The sequence below is a fragment of the Condylostylus longicornis genome, unplaced genomic scaffold (genome assembly GCF_029603195.1).
Source record: "Condylostylus longicornis isolate FDR11 unplaced genomic scaffold, ASM2960319v2 ptg000010l, whole genome shotgun sequence".
Lineage (NCBI taxonomy): Eukaryota > Metazoa > Arthropoda > Insecta > Diptera > Dolichopodidae > Condylostylus > Condylostylus longicornis.
This window is the reverse complement of record NW_026577979.1, coordinates 15038846-15057387: the sequence shown is the minus strand read 5'-3', so window position 1 is coordinate 15057387 and position 18542 is coordinate 15038846. Positions and strand designations below refer to the sequence as shown.

General features: G+C 25.4%; 3 protein-coding genes across 3 annotated transcripts; 1 reads left to right on the top strand and 2 right to left on the bottom strand.

Annotated features, from left to right (window-relative positions):
- Positions 1-2547: 2547 nt before the first annotated feature.
- Positions 2548-3835, bottom strand: LOC129619106 (transferrin-like). Its single transcript, XM_055534192.1, has 4 exons — positions 3659-3835; positions 3304-3573; positions 2837-3212; positions 2548-2731 (listed from the first exon to the last, which is right to left on the bottom strand). Exons 1-4 carry the CDS (start codon positions 3739-3741, stop codon positions 2624-2626), a joined length of 837 nt encoding a protein of 278 aa, XP_055390167.1. The 5' UTR covers positions 3742-3835; the 3' UTR covers positions 2548-2623.
- Positions 3836-8410: 4575 nt separating this feature from the next.
- Positions 8411-9867, top strand: LOC129618993 (zinc finger and SCAN domain-containing protein 12-like). The gene is made up of 3 exons (XM_055534037.1): positions 8411-8780; positions 8833-9276; positions 9461-9867. Exons 1-3 carry the CDS (start codon positions 8528-8530, stop codon positions 9865-9867), a joined length of 1104 nt encoding a protein of 367 aa, XP_055390012.1. The 5' UTR covers positions 8411-8527.
- Positions 9868-9974: 107 nt separating this feature from the next.
- LOC129618994 (tRNA (cytosine(38)-C(5))-methyltransferase) lies at positions 9975-11285 on the bottom strand. The gene is made up of 4 exons (XM_055534038.1): positions 11088-11285; positions 10825-11028; positions 10588-10765; positions 9975-10536 (listed from the first exon to the last, which is right to left on the bottom strand). The coding sequence occupies exons 1-4, from the start codon at positions 11152-11154 to the stop codon at positions 9975-9977; spliced, it is 1011 nt and encodes a 336-aa protein (XP_055390013.1). The 5' UTR covers positions 11155-11285.
- Between the last annotated feature and the right edge of the window lie 7257 nt (positions 11286-18542).

The window sequence follows — 18542 nt, the reverse complement described above, 5'->3', positions numbered from 1 at the left end:
AATAAAATAATTTTTATTTTGAATATTTCCAGGTAAAAAAATTTGACTTATTTATAGAAATTTGGAAAATCATAAAAATTTTTTTATTAATTTTTAGCACACGCGAAAGCTTCAAAAATTTTAAATAAATTTATAAAAACAAAATGAAGTTAGGCTTTTCGTATGAAAATTAGCTATTGTTAGATTTGCAAACGTGGTGTTCTCGTAGAATAATCTGGCTGAAGTGGTTTTTATTCATCAACTTCTATCGGAAAACGTTGCTTCGCTATTTTTGTTGGAATATTTGTATTTTAGGGAGAATTCAAATAACTTGAGATCGGTAGAGCTTTTCAATGTTCGTCATTACAATACAGATTATAGCAAGAATAAGCCGTTGACTAGGATGTTACGTGCCATCAATTTTTACTCCGGTGTTTTAATTTTGCTGTTAGTAAAGGTGGCTGTGAGTTTTACACTTTCTAGGAATTTGAATTATGTTTCCTTGTGCAAGGGAAATTATTAAAATTTACAATACTCTAATAAAATTAAAAAATTCTGACTAATTGCTACAAAGCTTATTATTTAACCAAAAAAAATTTTAATATAATAAAAATATCTATAATTTCATTAACAAAAAATCAAAATTGAGAATTTAAAATGAGCTGGTAAAAAAATTATAAAATGCAAATTTTTTTATGTATGTGTGTAATTAACCTTTCAAATAATTAGAAAAATTCTGCTGCTATACAATTATGAATTTAAAATTTAATTAATTAGTATAAGATGTTTTTAATACAGTTGAGTCAAACAAACAAACAGTTTCTGAGGAAGCACTTTTCCCTTTAAAAAGCAATGTACTTTATTATTTCAATAAATTTCAACATGTGCAGCAATTTATATATAAAACTATTGCATAAATTCGGGATGAGATAAAAAGAAATAAACTGAAAGAAGCATAAACGTAACGGTTGAATTGGACATTTTTTAATATCATGATATTTACTGTTAGCGTTCTGTATTTAAAGAAATTTGGAAAAGCTTGCATTTTCAGAAATATAATATGCCGGATACTTTTACCGCCATTTTTTTAAAGGTTAACAAAGCTATACCGCGCTAAAAAAAACTCACCATACCTTTTCTGTAGCTCACCATTTTCAAGAACAATTCATGCACAAAATTTTGACTTTCTGTCTTCAAGGGTCTAGAAGTTTTGTAAACATGTCCACGGACGGACGAACTGACAGAGTGAAACTAAACTTTTTTAGAAAATTTTTTTCAGAAAAGTGCTAAAAAAGAGCTTTTTAACTGACTTTTTGTTTATTTCCGCGGAATATTTTGCCTGAAAGTCTGAACTCAATTAGTATTCAAAAATTGTATTGGTATTATTTTAATTTGAAATAAAAATTTAAAAACCCTGTATAGTAACGTTCTAATAAAAATATTTCTATATTTGGAAATTTTTAAAAACAAAACAAAATTATCATTTAAATATGGAAAATAAGACACACTAGTCACCTTTGAACACGTGTTTTTTCAATAGCAAGCAGTTGAATTCACATGTTTTCTTTAAATAAGTTCGAATAATATTCATATATAAAGGATTTCGCTTTATTGAGAGGGATGGTTCAAAAATTTATTGCAGTTCGCACTTAAACATTTGGTGTGGTTCCCAATTATCATATTTCGTAAAAAATATGTCAAGAGGAGAGAGTAACAAATTCAAAAATGAAAAAATTAAAATATGTATACAAAATAGAAGCAACTTCTTGTAGAAATCTTGAGGAAATCTAAATTTATCTCACAAAAAATATTTCTAAAAACTAAAGTGAAAAAGTTCTTATATTAAATTTCTTAGATAACGTAATCAAATAGAAAACAAATTAAGGGAGAAAAATTAAAAAAATGTCCTGCTCTAATTGAAATCACTCCAGTGATTTAGCCACCGTATTCTTAGTTAACCCTCTACTAACTAAGCTACAGAAATTTGAATGAATTGCCTCCGTTTTGTTCTGTACGTTTATGTAAATTAGTTAATACCAAAATTCCGGTTAATCAAATTAGTATATCAGCCACTTTTACATATAGATCTAGTTTTCAACTTTATTTATAGCACTCTTATATTAGAATTGTTCACAAATAACCATAAATTTACTTGGACTATAGTGAATTTATTCTACTAACGTTTCCTAGTTGTGTCATTTTTTATTTTCTACTCTTAAGTTAAGTATAGATTTCATAGTAGTTTATTCATTCACCATAAGCATATGTGCCTTTTTAATGCAAATCTAATTGCTGAAAAAATCAATTTGACAGTGATCTAAATTTAAGTGATTGGCCAAATATTAATGTATTTAGCCAATAATGATATTATAGCCAATATATTAAAATATAAATGTCTGCTCTTAACCATATACGATAAAATTCCATTTTTATCCCATACTCAGCAAATCAGAGAATTAATTATTGAAGCAAGAAATCGATCTTACTTATTATACCTAATTTTGTCCCTATTACCCGCTTTTATCTGGTCATATTTCTTCCCAATTTCAATTAAAACGGAAAACAAAATTTTTTAATTATAATTTACGTAAGTTTTTATTTTTTTTTTTCTCTTAAATTCAATGGACTGTTTTATTGGATGTTCTTAATGATTATGATGTTCATCAACATCACCACAATGTAAATCAACAAATTTATCAACTGTTACACCATTTGGTGCTGGATGTTCCTTAACGAATTTCTTAGCTTCATCCTAAAATATACAAAATATGAAAAAAAAATATAATTTCCTTAAATCGCCTGCATCAAAATTTATGAATATGAGAAGGAAATAAAAAAAATTTTATTTGAAACTTACACTGAAAATAAGATCATGATATTTATTCATGAATACTCCAAATAATTTAAAATCATCATATTGTTTTTCAGAAACTTCTTTCATCATTTTTACAACAACATCTTTTTTATCAGAACCTTTTTTAACCATAACTGCATTTGGAATATTTGCTTCAACATGACATTTCATATATTCATCCATTGGCTTAACAACAACTTTATCATTTTCAACACATACCAATTTTTTATCATTTTTATCTTTAACATCGTGATATCTAACAATTTTAATTGTATCAACCCCAGGTGCTGGTTTAACTTTTTTACAAACACCATTATGACGATAATGATTAAGATACAAAGCTCCATGCACTTCACGAAGATCTGATTCTTTGAAATCTCTGCATAAATTCCAATTACATAATATTATTACATTTAAATTCAAATTTTTATCTAGCATAGACTTAATTAATATAAGTTTACTATACTTACAATGGTAATTCATGAACTTTATTTTCTTTATCAGCTTTAACAACAGCTACTACAACATTATCATCATCGAATTTTTCAAAAAGAACTGGTTCTAATTTATCCATGACATTTGTATATGCATCAGCATTAACAACAGTATAATCAGCTTTATCATTGTAAACAACTTCTGTGCATGGTGCATCTGTTACACATTCTAATTTAACAAAATCTTTAACTTTTTCAGCCATTGTTTCACATTTTTTTTGTTCAGAAACTTTTTCAACGCACATTCTATTCAAAATACATAAGAAATTATAAAATATAAATTTTAAAAAATTTCGGTCCACTAATATTATAATGGTAAAATTTCACTTACTTGACGTGATCTGCTGAAATTTGTTGTGCTAATAAGCAAACAACAACACCAAAGAATAAAGATATTTTGTATGCGGCAAACATTATTTTGCTATATTGGACGGGATTATACAGTTTGAGTCGTTTATTGAATTGACTGACAAAAATTGTACTGTTAAATTTTCATGTACTACAAATTCCTTTTATAGGATTCTGTTATCAAGAAATTCAATATTCTGATCTTTAACTAAAGATCGATTAAAATTTCTTAAAAATAAGTACATATTCATTAGTGTGTTAGGCATATAACAACTTTATACTTACACCTATACAAAGGTTTAATAATAATCAAAGTTATTATTAACTGTAGAGGAACTACTCTGATAAGAATGCATTAAATTGTATTGTATATAAATATTTCAACTGATATACCAATATATTTCATATGCGATACCTACATCAATTGAAACTTAATATGTAGTTTTACATGCTTATCACAGAACATCATTTAATTTTCAAAATGCTTAGCAACATTAAAAAATCTTTTTGATTTTTTTTTCTTTTCAGTTCTTAATCAATTTTACACTGTCCACGTATTTTATGTGACGTTCCTTATTGAAGATAGTATAACAATATAAAAGTTGTTCTAGGACACATTTCTATTAATATTTATAGGAACATAAAAAATCAACTTGCCGTAAATTACCGCTTAAATTACCGAAACTTCCAAATTCTTTTGACAGCTTCTAAAATGTAAACGGGTCTAATGTAAGCATTTGTACTTCTAAATCATTCAATGGTAACCGAAAATTAAGTAGCTAGGTATGAACACTGTAATGGGTTTTTCAATAAGATTGTCTGAAACTGCTGCTTAAATGAAACCTTGTTAATTGAGGGGGGGGAAGGAATTTATTTCAGTTTCGAAGTATAATTCAGTACTTAATTGTGTGTAAAATGGAATATTGCTTAGGCACTTTCGTGGCTAATCTTAAAAGGGCTAATTTGATGTCTAGCACAACAGCGTTAAGTTAAAATAAAATAGCGTACTTAACTAACTTAACATTACTGTAATAACGACAATCATTTTCACTAATTCGTTTTGCCAAGCTAATTATCGTGATTGTAAATTGACAAAAGTTGCTATATAAGTTGCGACAATCAAAGAATCATTTTTATAAAATCAACTTATTTTAATTAAAATTCTATCACTTTGTACATGCCTGCACCAAGACCTTAAAAACCAGACAAAATCTCATATAATAACTCTATGTGATGTTATATGTAGGTATACGTTATATTTGCATAATGAAATTTCGAGTTCGATTATTTATGATATATACGCTTCCTATATAATAATCGACAAGTCATAATATTTTATTTAATGTAAAAAAATAAGGCTTGTCGGTTGCATATGTATGTCACTTTAATTTATAAGCGTATGCAGTTTCCGGCTTATGGATCAAAGAAGTGTGTTATACCAACGAATTAAAATTATAATTAATATAAATTAAGTTTGTTCTAAATTCAACATTCTGGTAGAGCGCATAACTTCAAATTTACACATAACATTCAATTATACTGGTAGATGCAAGCACCTCCAGTAATTACAGATTTTATTAAAAAAAATATATATTTTAGAGACTTTGTTCAGATAAAATCTACCATAATAAACTTTGTTTATTCATGATAATTAGGATTTGAAAAAGAGGTGGCTTTGGATGAAAGTATTTTATATACTATTGGGAACATTGACTTCTCAAGAACATATTTACAATTTTCACCTGTCGATTTTTTAATTTTTTCAATTTTTTCCTAACTTTTTCAGTCCAACATGTTGGATAACGCAAATGGATCAACCATAATTATTATACACATACATGGATTTTCAAACAGCCTCTTATAATTGAAAATATTTCTAATTTTAATTTTATCCATAGCAAAATTTAATTTTTCAACAAAAATTTTGGTGATATTCAGTGAATTTATAAAAGAAAATCGAAAATATCATACATTAAAAACTCTGCTCCTGTTCCTGCACTTTTTGCAGTTATTAATAAATTAATTCAAACATTCATACACTTATTAACTGTTATATAAATCTGCCTTCAAACTGCTTAGGTATGTAAACTTAAAATTTATATATCTTTTCGCATAAAGTCGCAAATAATTTCAAGGTTGCTTCTTTGATCAATTTCCAGAAAATTTGGATGGTAGGGTGGGGAACTCGTTTTCAAGCTATACACCCTGTTCAAGCTATGTATACAGCCTGTCCAAAATGCAAATTCTTCCTGCGTATAAATAAATGTTTATAACTTCAGAACCATGCATCATAGAGTTACTACTGGGTGCTTGTCTTACAGACGATTGATTGCTCTTTATTTTCTTGTCTTACAGATCAATTTGATTTGCCCCCTCCCCCTGCCACCCAAAAATTTTTTGGTGAAATTGATCAAAGAATCATCCTTGAAATTATTTGCCACCTTATGCGAACCAGCCTGTATATTATTATAATTTGTAGGTATGTTCCTTTATATTACAAATTTCAAATATGAAGAATTACACGTAAGTATATGTTGTAAGCTTGAAATTCATGCAATAAATTTATTTGTATTAATTGCATTACAGATTACATACATATAGGTATATTTAGATCTTGCATTTAGACTTCAGCAAGATAACATTCATGTATACTGGAGGAAAACAAAAACAAACTTTATCAATTTTTTAAAGGTGCTCTTGAATAAAAACATTGTGTAAGATCAAAAACATTTTGCTTTAATTTGCAAAATTAATAATAATAAAAGCACCTTTTCAGTTAAGTATAGTAATTTTAACCTTGATAAAGAAGAGTGCAAACCTGTAGACAAAGTAAATATGGGGACCGATTATAAATTTCTAATTATATTTTCAATTTATGCTGTTCATTGCATTTTTTTTTTGTTTTTGTTCTAGAAATTTGCAACTTATGATTAATAATATTTTGATTCAATTACTAACTATTTTACTGTTGATAAATACAGGCCGTGTATAAACTTACATGACGGTATTATTTATTGAAGCCATTATAAAATTTTAATTTCACTATTGTGTAATATGCATATATTATGCATATATATTGAAGCTTTAACAAAATTTTTATTTAAAATAATTCAAAAGGAAAACTTCATCCATGATGTAGGTAGAAGTTTTAGTAGAATATGATAATCAAATATATCTTGACTTTGCTGATATTGCTGTAATTGGATCTAAATCAGAACTAAGCAGGTTGAATTTTAAGTTTCATTTGCAGAATGCTGCTACACCTTGAATAGTATACTTGCTTCACTGAGTTTCAACCACTTGCTACAATGAATAATGTTGTTGCACTGCGTGGCATTTCTAGACTACTAGGCACTTTAATATTAAATTTTTTGAAGGAGCTCTTGAATATCTAGATTCTAGAGTTTATACACGTAATTAATTTATACTTTAATTTAATATCTCTTTTTTACAAAAAGAAATTGGAAAAATACAGACTTACGATATTAAGAAAGCAAAAACCTCTTCTAAGGGTAAATAAAACTTTAAACGTTTCGATCCAAAAATTAAAATGTGCTTCTAATTAACGGAACTTGAAATCTGAAAAATTTTATATTCTCTACTGATTATAAATTCGAACGAAACACCATTAAAATAAAAATAATTTGCAGTATATTCCTTTTAATGCGACACTCGGGATAATCGCTCAGGATTTGTCAAATTTAATAATCAGGTACAAGAGGAATTCCAGGATTGCAAAAGCTCACTTCAAAAATCAGTCACTGACATTCTGATTTGAAGAGTTAAGGTAAGTATTTAGTTGAACAAATGAAGTGAGTTTGAGCGTTACATGTGGATTTGCTTAAGAAATTTTTGAATGAAACAAAAATTGCCCAATTAACCTCAAAATCGCATTAAAAGCGATCTTAGTGTATACTAAAATAAAAACTTATGGCAATCTAAAACATGACTAAGGGTTAAAAAATCTAACTACGACACACATTTTAACGATAATATGAACTATTGAACCATAACTGCAACCCATAATTGCAATATTCAAATTTATATTTAATTTTGGTGTTTGTAATTTCTCCGCAAGTACATATCAAATAATATGTACTAAACGAATTTTATAATTCAAATGTACAAATAATAGCGACATCTATTGGGTATAATTTATAATTATGTACAATACAAATATGAGAATGAATTTGATAAATGTAAATTTTCAATTGTGAATTACTTTACAATAGTTTTAATATTGCCATACAAAAGAAAAAATCCAGCTAAACGCAAAATATTAAATAAAATTTTTGGAATGAGTGAAAAATTTTCGTGAGTGAATATGAATTTTAAATGCATTTTTGTACAAATTATTTTACCAAAAGGTTGACTTTTTCAATAATTATTATGGAAAGATAATAAAAAATAAATGTTCAAATTTTTATTTATTTTTATTCTAAACAAATTTATTAAAAAAAATTTGTTAAAAATTTTTTCAATTTTGTTTCTGTAAGCGTTTATTTTTAATTTGGATATGTTAGCAAACTCTATAAATCGGATTTGTTTGGCAATATTTTATATGAAGAATGAAAACTCGGCGAATTGTCAAAAATTAAAATTTAATTTTTTCAAAAACTAAGAAATCGGCAATACTTTGTGAAATCTGCAAAACCACAACTACAAAACTGTTGCGTTTCTTGTCTAATGTCTGTCATTAATACAAAACATTGTTAATACAAAATACAATATTGCTTCATACAAAGATTTGTTTTTCATTTTATTTTCAAATTAATTTATTATTTCAGTAAATTTAAATAAATTATAAATGAAATTTTAAGAGAAAATTTAATATTTTAAATATCAAATTAGAATGGAGAAATATTGTCGATTTTGTGCAGAAGAAAAGAGCAACCTTTCCAGTATATGTGATATCAACAATGAAATTTTAGACTGGCTTTTAACTATAATTAGGGTGGAAAATGATGAACTACCCCAAAAAATTTGCTATACGTGCCTGTGTAATGTTGAAGAAATTGGGTTTTTCTTTCAAAAGTGTGAAGAATCGTACAAAAATTTAAAGAAAATATATTCAGAAAATTGTGCTGCTGAAAATTTTAAAGAAGGTAAATTTTTTATTTTTTCACTATATCTTTCATTGATATTGCTCTTTTGTAGAGGTCCTAGAGAGTTGTTCAGATGAATATTTAGAAGAGGAAATTCTATCTGAATTTGATCACCATGATATTAATAATATCAGTATGGAAATAAATAACGAGGAAAATGACATATTTTCTGCCGAATACGAGGACAGTTCAGAGAAAAAAGACGAAAATATTGAAATGGAAGAAAATATAATAGAATCTATTGCAGAAAATTTTGATAAAAAATATGAATGTGAATATTGTCACGCTAGATTTAGCAATAGAAGTGAAAAAACTAATCATAAGAAAACACATAACTTTTTTTGTACAGAATGTGGTCGTAATTTTACAACAAAAACTAAATTTAGTTATCATTTAGCAAATCATAAGAATCAAAGGAATTTTAAATGTAGACACTGTTCAAAAGCATTTAATCACAGAAGTGATTTAACAAATCATTTAAGGTTTTCTCATGCAGGTATGAATAAGAACGAAAATGAAAATCAATGAAAATTGTTAGTTTGATAAAATAAAGTTAAAATCAAGCGAGTCAAATTTATACTCTTATATTCGATTTATTGAATAACCAAAATTAGTGTTTAATATTTATTATGTATTAAATTTCTTTATCTTAAAAAAATAATTACTTTTTTACGTTACAGGAAGTGCAAGACCACGAAAATATCATTGTGAGCTTTGCGATAAAAATTATTGCACTCCAACTGAGTTAAAAATTCATTTAAGGTTTCATCGAAATGAAAGACCTTATAAATGCCATTTGTGTGATCATGCATATGTTATCAAAGGTCATTTGCAACAACACTTAAAAAAACATGCCGATATAAAAGACAAAATTTGTGACCAACCTGGTTGTGGAAAAGCTTATCGGGATATGTCATCCTTAAAAAAGCATTTGGATATACACATTCCAGATGCTCTTAAAAAGTATACGTGTGATGTTTGCGATAGAAAATTTTCATTCTTCTACATTTTATCAGATCACAGAAGGAAAGCTCATAAAAAAATTGCTGAATTACGGCCCTTGAAAAAGAATGAAGTTATAATATAATACAAATTTAATATTTTTGCATTGTAATTTTTGTATTTCGTGTAGAAGTTGCCAATTGATTGTAAATTTTAAAACTTACAAAAAGAAACCAAATTTGAAAACAAAACTTAACTGATTAGTAAATTTATTAATTCACTTACAACAAATACATTAACACTATTTCCTATCAATCTATATTTTTGTTTTTGTGTTGTTATTGATGGAAATTGAAATTCTTCAGGGAAACACATTATACGTAACAATTCCTGAGGCATGAAATACCTTAGTTTAAGGGATTTCAGAAGCTCTAAGTATTCTGGAGAATTTTTATCAATAGAATTGATTTCATTGAATATATTTGACATTTCATTTTTTGATAATTTGCTTAACACAGAGCCAGTTCCTTCTGCGTAATGAGTGTAAGCCTTCGTAAAACATATTGAGTTTGTACTATTTTCATTTACAATATCCAGTAACATAAGTCGTTTTTGCAATAAATCCTCTGATAAATATAAACTTTTGGGTATTTCATCTTCAGGTTCAAGGATTTTTTTCATAGAAAATGGCTGGCAAAGTGGCAATTTTTTATTTGGCAATGATTCCCATAAAATATCTTCAAAATTAAAATCATTTTTTCTAGCGATACAGAAGTAGCGATGTCTAGTGTTTGGTATTCCAAATTGGGAAGGGCTAAAATATTTGTAACAATTATCATTATTTAATAGCGTTTTAATAACAAACCTTAAAATAAACTCTCTGTAGCGAAAATTTGATTCTTTTAAAGATTTTACATATAAATTCCTTGCTTCTGAATTTTCAAAACCTTTAACATTTTCCATTAAAATAAATTCTATTGAAGTTAATTTAGGTAAAGTACTGCAAATATATTTTAGAGCATCAGTTCGATTATCACTAACATCTAAAATTAAAAACAAGAAAGTTAGTTTGTAAATTTCATAAAATTAAGCTTACAAAAACCTCTTTGATTTCCAACTCTTGTAAAAGGTTGACAAGGCGGGGACATTAATATGGTGTTAACTTGCAACTTTTCTATGAATTTAGAATCGCAACTTTGTATATTTTTATTAAAAACCTTGGTATTCGGATAATTGTGTATATAAACAGAATTTGCTATTGGATTAATATCCACTGCTCCTTTTATTTCACCACTAGCACCAGAGCCTGTACATAGCATTTTAAGTTTTATTTAATTAAATATTTTTACATATTTATGTACTTACGTTTAAGAGCAGCATGCATTCCACCTATTCCACTAAACAATTCTAAAATATTTAAATGTTCCGGCATAACTCTTCCTAATTCAAAACAAATGAAGTTAAAAATGATATAATAAGTTATACGTTTTACTATTCTTAATACATATTTTATATTAAATTAAATTATTTTTGATTTAGGTAATAAAAATATCAACTTTTTCTTCTTTTTCAATTCAAGTAAAATTTGTAAACAATAAATATAATGTTCCAGTTTGATTGTCATGTTATATATTGACACATGACAGTGAAATAGCAAGGGTTGTATCGAATACGGTATTGAAACATTAAAACTATTCTCATCTATAAATTAATATTTAACACGAAAGAATAATATCGAATACTAAAACATAAATTAAGATAGGTTTATGGTCCGCTTCTATAATGAGTTGTTACAACATTGTTGCATCTGTTCAGTATTATCCGTAAAAAAGAAAAATTGACTAAAATACTGTCACCTGATAATTTCTCCTCTACCCAGAAATTTTCTCCGAACTTTACACAATAAAATTTTGGCGGGTAAAAATAGTTATGTATGAATTTATACGAGTTCAAAAATTTAACAAATTTTAGCAATTTCACAGATATGAAAGATGAAAGAAAATTGAAAAAAGTTCAAACGTTCAAGAAAAAGTTAAAAATTTGGTGTTCCGTTAAATAAAATAATCGATTTTTGCATTACAGGATTTGTTTTGAGTTTTTTTGTGGTTTTCCGTTAATTTTTCGAACTGAACTTTAATAAGGGATGATAACTGAGTTTAAATTTAATAGACTAATAACTCGTCTTTATCCGAAATCGTTATGTGCCAACATGTTCCATCTCTACCACAAAAAAATTAGAAAATTTAAATGCGAATGATAAGTAATTTTTGATTACAGTAAATTTTACAGGCTAAAAAAAAAGCGGTGAAAAATGTAAAATATTCATTATATTATTTCTAAAAAATATAAAAAGAGTAGTATTGCACATAAAAATATACGCAATTAAGATATTGTATCTTGTGATTAGCTAGAATGTTTTATGTAAGTATCTACAACTTAAATTTCTATGGAATAGTAAGTATGTATGCAAATATAATGTATTTTTTGCAGGTAGACTTGTGCCTATGCAGTCAGCAGTTTAAGCAAAGCAACTTAAACACCTACTGATGTGCACATAAGTATGTATGTATATATTTTGGGTACAAGTTGTTACACTTGTACAAGCAGAACTAGAATGTAATACAAAGTTCAAGTATGCAAATACGCGTATATGGCGTACATGGTGCATATACATATGTACATTATATAATAGCTTGTACATACATGCATTTGAATTTCTGATTGAAATGGTTTACTGGTGCCAGTAAAGAAATATATTTTCTCTAATGAATTTATAGAGAAACAATATGGGAACTACTAAATTATTATAGAAAAACACTGGAAACTATTAAATTATTATAAGAAATGAAGCTATAACTTTGAATGGTAGAGATGATAATTAGCTAGTGCATCGAACCGATTGATACGAACAAGTATCCAAGTAAGTAGTCATTTTATTAAATAATAGTAGCGAAGATTGTTGATTAATTAATAAAAGAGATCAATATTTTTATACTATTTAAATTAGGTACTATAGCAGTTGTATTCCTGATTTTTACCTTCATTACCTTTATTGATTTATAAAGGTAATGAAGGTAAAAAGAAGTTACCTTTATTGATTTATAAAAATTGCATTCTGCAAAAATTTTCATGAACATTTGACATAGTTTCGATTTAAGAGTCTTAATTTATATTGTTGAAAAATACGAATTAATAATTTTTATCTTATTAAGATGTGATGTAAAATACTTTGACCTACCTAATTACCTCACTAATTTGAATTGGATAAAAAACATGCTCATAATTTTTTCTTTATTTTAGGTAGGTACACAAAGCTTAAGCTTAAATAAATGTTAAAATATTTTTAATGGGTATACTGCAACTAAACTAATTAAGAGGAATGGCTGTGTTTCGAAATTGAGGTTATATGAATTAAATATGATATTGAATTCCTAAAATTTTTTTTTAAGTACCAATATTTTATATTTATGTACCTATAATGTCATTTTAGAAACCCCTGCTCAATATCTTCATCAACTAAATAATGAAATTGACTGGAAAAATTTTATAGTTTTATTCAGCTTATGATGAATTTTCACACGATTAAAATACACTTCGCAGAAATTCAGAATTACCCTTTGGCAATGGTAAAACAGAACTAGCATATTGAAAACTATTTTTGTAAAGACAAATTTTTTATATAAATGCTGAAAGTTTTAAGAAAAGTTGCGTTTTTTGGCTTTATAAACAAAAATCAAGAAACATATCCTTTTCAGTATTCTTTTCCTATATAAATATAAAAATTCTTTTAAAATTTTAACTGTTTTAAATTATTAATTTGAAAAAAATAATACTAAAAATTTTTTTTTTAACAATTATTATTTCGGAAATTCATGAAAATTTATTCAATGCACATTAAAATATCCTGCTGAGTGGCATGTTGTCGGTTTTCTAAAATTAAAATGAAAAAAAAGCGTGTACACATAATGCGCTAAAATATAAATCCTTAAAATCCTGGTTATAATAATTTTTATAATCTTTTTTTTTATAAGAATATTAAGTCATTTCAGTTGTTTTATTGAACGTATTTCGCTATTTGATTTGATATTATGAATGAAGAGTATATATTACTTTGGATGTGATTTTATGTGCCCCTATTTTTTGTTTTTATGACGGTTAGTATTTATATAAAATTGTTTAGAATACTCTATAGTTTCGTTTTAATTTAATTAATTGTATAATGTTGAAGTTATGCTCCTTCATCAAAATATATTTACAATAAATGAAAAGTGTATGAATATGCAATAAACAGTAGTTTTTTATTAAAAAATGTACAAAATAATTGTTTGATAAATTTATTAAATTTGACAATGAAGTGTGAGCACGTACTACTCGTATTTATTCTTATTTTACGTTAACATTGTCGAATATAAAGTAATTTTTCATAACACTTTTTATTATATTAAAGTAGATTGTTATCATGAGTATTAAATTTGGTTTTTGTATCGTATATGTATTTTAATTTTGTTTTTTAGATTTATAAAGGTTACATATTTAAATTATAGCATACACGTATTGAGAAAAAGATGATTAAACGTAATATCAGCGTTTAAAAAAAATATGGGTCTCTATACGAGAATAGGGACAATTGGTTCTGATAATACAAGAAACCAACTGACACTCATTTAATATATTCTACTTAAAATGGTTAAAATAACTTATTGGAGACCAATATTAGTTTGAAAAGGAAATATTGTATTGCATTGTTAGACACAAATGAAAGATGACGTTAGGATATTGTTAATGGTTGCTTGTATTTTGTGTTGTTTCATCTCAAACTTGGAAAACTTGCTAATATTAAACCACCTATAAATTTAACATCAGAGAGCAAGTCAAAACTTTTTAGTGGTATTTGATAATACTAAAACTAGTTTTTATGTCGTTTATCAAATATATACAGTATTACTGTGAAAATATTTATTAAACAGATTGTTGTACTCGGGTTTTCTTAATAACAAGTAATAATAAAATTATAATAAGGAAAGGTTTTATACAAATTTTTTAAATCGACTTATTTATTATTAAAACTATATAGTTATTATGCTAAAGCGTTAGCATAATAAAATAAATTAATAAATTATTTGATTTGATTTTACACTATTTTCCATACTTTTGTTAATTTAACATGGCCCGCTCACAATTATATTGTAACAATGTTATTGTAAGTATTATCTAATTTTAAATAATAAAATCATGAATACAAAAATCTAATTTCGAAATAATTTCAAATTTCTAAGCAATATTAAAGCATTAAATTGAATGTTGAATTTTCAGAACTATTAAAGAATTATTGATTTCAACAAATTACTAATTTAAAAAACAAACCAAAAATTGAACCTGATATTGATTTAGATTGAAATTTAACCTTTAAAATCGTCAATATCATATAGAAAGAAATTTTAGTTCCAATATTTTTGCTAATCAAATAAAAGTATTCAAAATGAAAGTTCAAATTTTTTTTAAATATTTCTATTTGTATAATTATGAATTCCAAATTTTACAACACTTTGTCTCTTTAAAAACTCTCTAGTCTCTATATATACTATAATATATTTAATAATTCTTAATATTTGGAATGTATACTTATACACATCTCCCTTTATACGAGTAAAATCTATGAATTTCTACAATATTCTTAGTATAGCATATGACTATAATTGAAACACTTAAATAAATATCGGTTATCCACAAAAAAAAAAGAAATATAAAACCAAAAAATTGCACACATCAAAAGATACCGATAATATCTAAAGTTCGGTTGCAAAAGTATAACCAAACCAAACATTGTACAGTATAATTTGCAGGTGTTAATAACAATTCAAATGCATACATAAGAATAATGTTTAAATTAAATGTACTCTTTTATGGCATTTGTACGAAAAAGTGATTTTATACTTTTAAATTTCATTGCATAATTGACACTTTCAAAAGAAGAAGGCTCACTTTTGATTTTTAATTGCCATTTTAAGAAAAATGTTATGTTCTTATTGCATTTATGTGATATGTATGGTACTTAAAAATTTTGAATGAAAATTCTTATGTTTAAAATAATGTTTCTTGTTTTTTATTTTAGGTTTCAAATAAAATAGTGAACAGAATGGAGAGCCTTTTTTTTTAAATCAAATCTTTGAATTTTCTTCTAAATGATGGCGACGATTCTATAAGTATAAATGGATCAGAACGATGGCGTCATCATATTTATTTCATTTAAAAATTCTTAAATGAGCTACATACATTTGATATAAATACCTAGTTTACTTCTGCAGAAAATTTGGTAAAAATATCAACAGAAATTTAATGTATTTTATGAATACAACGATGTGTATGCATAGGTTAACTTTAGAAATATTGTCCGTCACAATGGGATATCACTGTGACTAATTTGCGTTAAATTTATATTTAAAAGTGAATATCTTATGTATTTAATTTTCTTTGTTTGATTACTTTTAACAAATTAAAATTGTGTTTTAGGAAGCAATAACGAGCCCTTTTATAATATGTATCATAAATGTATGCTAGTCAATCTTTGAAGCAGATGCAATTTCATGTATAAAAATTGAGATGTTATAGAAGTAATTTTGCAGATCTTTTATTTTTTTTTACATAATAATATAATGACATAATTTCATACTGAGATTGAAAATAATAGTTATATAAAATAGATTTCCGTGTAAAATTTATTTTTATTTTTAATAATAGTCTAATTCTGTTACAATATTAAATAAGTGGTAAACCAACATATGGAACTAATTTTGATTTATTTCTCAATATAATAGTTTTTGTTTGATGGTTAAAATTCTGATTGTTTTAGCAAAAGAAAAAAGAAGAGCAAAGGTTTTTATTGAAAATTTACAGACGGCTTTAAAAATTAAAAAAAAAAAGGAATTTCAAATTCAATTGTGCAATATGTAGTAATCATTTAAAATTGAGGGATGAAAAATTTGTATAAGATGATATTTTTATAAATTTTTACCATAACTAATTCTGGATTATTTCAACAATCTCTTTGAAATTTTTTTAAGTTTAAAACCGAATAAAATTTAAAGTTTATTAAAGTCTTGGTTAAGTAAGTTCAAATTTGGTTAAAATTTTTTTTTAATTTATATTAAGTAACAATTTAGTATTTAGTTGATTAAAATTATTAAAAGAGTTCTATTTGTATTTTTAATAAATACAAATAGATTATTTTGCTTTTCTAATTTTATTTTAAATGCTTTTAATAAAATAATTTTTGTAAAATTAAATTTCTTATGCGTATACACATGTATATTCTTAAATATAAAATAAACAATAGATTAAATTGTTAAAATATAAAATCTGGGCTATATTGCAAAAGCCAATTTTACTTTTACTTCTTAACATTTTAAAAGAGCACTTTTATTAGTATAGTTAATTATTGTTTTCATTCTTTTCAATAGAGCCTTGATTTCTTAATTTTTTTTTTTTTTTGAATAGCTTATGCAATTTAACTTTCAAATCACTTTAACTTTCTCTTTAAATTTTCTTGTTTTTACCTATTTAAATACTAAAAACTGAAAATGCAACGAAATGAAATTAAAAATTTCATCTGTGTATATTAAATTTAGAAATTAGTTACTAAAATAAGCAGTTTTTGATTGAATGTACTCTTCACTGCATGATTTTGTTGAATTATTAATGTAAGCTCTTTTGTTATGAGTATTTTGTTTGGTAGATGAGTGATTGTACATGATTTTTTACCTTGGTAAAATAAAATATAAATTGAATATGTGCTAACTCTTTTCGATGCCTTTGGTACTGTACTCATTTTTGTTTATATAAAGAAAATGCATTGGCTGTACAACTCTAACATATTAAATCCAAATGTGAGCTGTAAATAATATTTTCTTAACCCAACAGTTTTCTATGTGCGTTCTTCAGAATTTACTTTTTGTTTTCGGACTATTTTATTAGTTAGGATTGTTTTGTGTTAATTTTTTCGATTACATTTGAAAATATTGCAGCGAGCATTAGTTTACTGTCTGTAACTGAAATTTATTTTTGCACATAAACGTTTTTGACACATAGTCTTTGAACTGTATCAATATTTTATTGAAAAATTCTTGCAGTACACTTTAAATACCACGATTTTAAAATTCTTTTGAGTACATTCAATTTGTCGTCGGAAATAGTCTCTTTGTTTATTTTTTTCAAATTTAAAATTAAATCTAATAAATAATTTTTAAAACGAATTATTTCTTTTTTTAAATAGTTTTGATAATCGTCTTATTGTTATGCAATTATAACTCTTTACATTTCTGTTTTCTTAATTTAAATTTTCTCAAAATAAATTTTCAAGAATTGTTCATTATTCCACGGAACTTGAATTATTTATATGTAAAATTTAAAAATATTTATGTTACCTCATAAACCATAAATAAAATCAATCTTAAAAATTTATTCATTTGCACAACAATTTTGTATATTTATTTTTTTTTTTTAAGAAAACAGTTTCTATTACTTTTTCTTTTTTTTATGGTATATTGTTCCTCAACCGACAAGAAAGTCCACATCCCCTTTAATAAAAAAAAATTGGCTTTCTTTAAAAAAAACCCAGAACGATTCTTTTATTTACCAAAATGAAAGCCACTTTTTTTTTTTTAAATTACAACTCATTTAAATGTATCAAAATATAATTGAAGAGTAGGTAAATGTACACATTCCTGTTATGTACGGACGTATAAATATTCTCTACCATATCACAATTACTAATTTTACCATATTTTTCATATTCAAATTTATTTTTAAAAAAATCTTGTTATG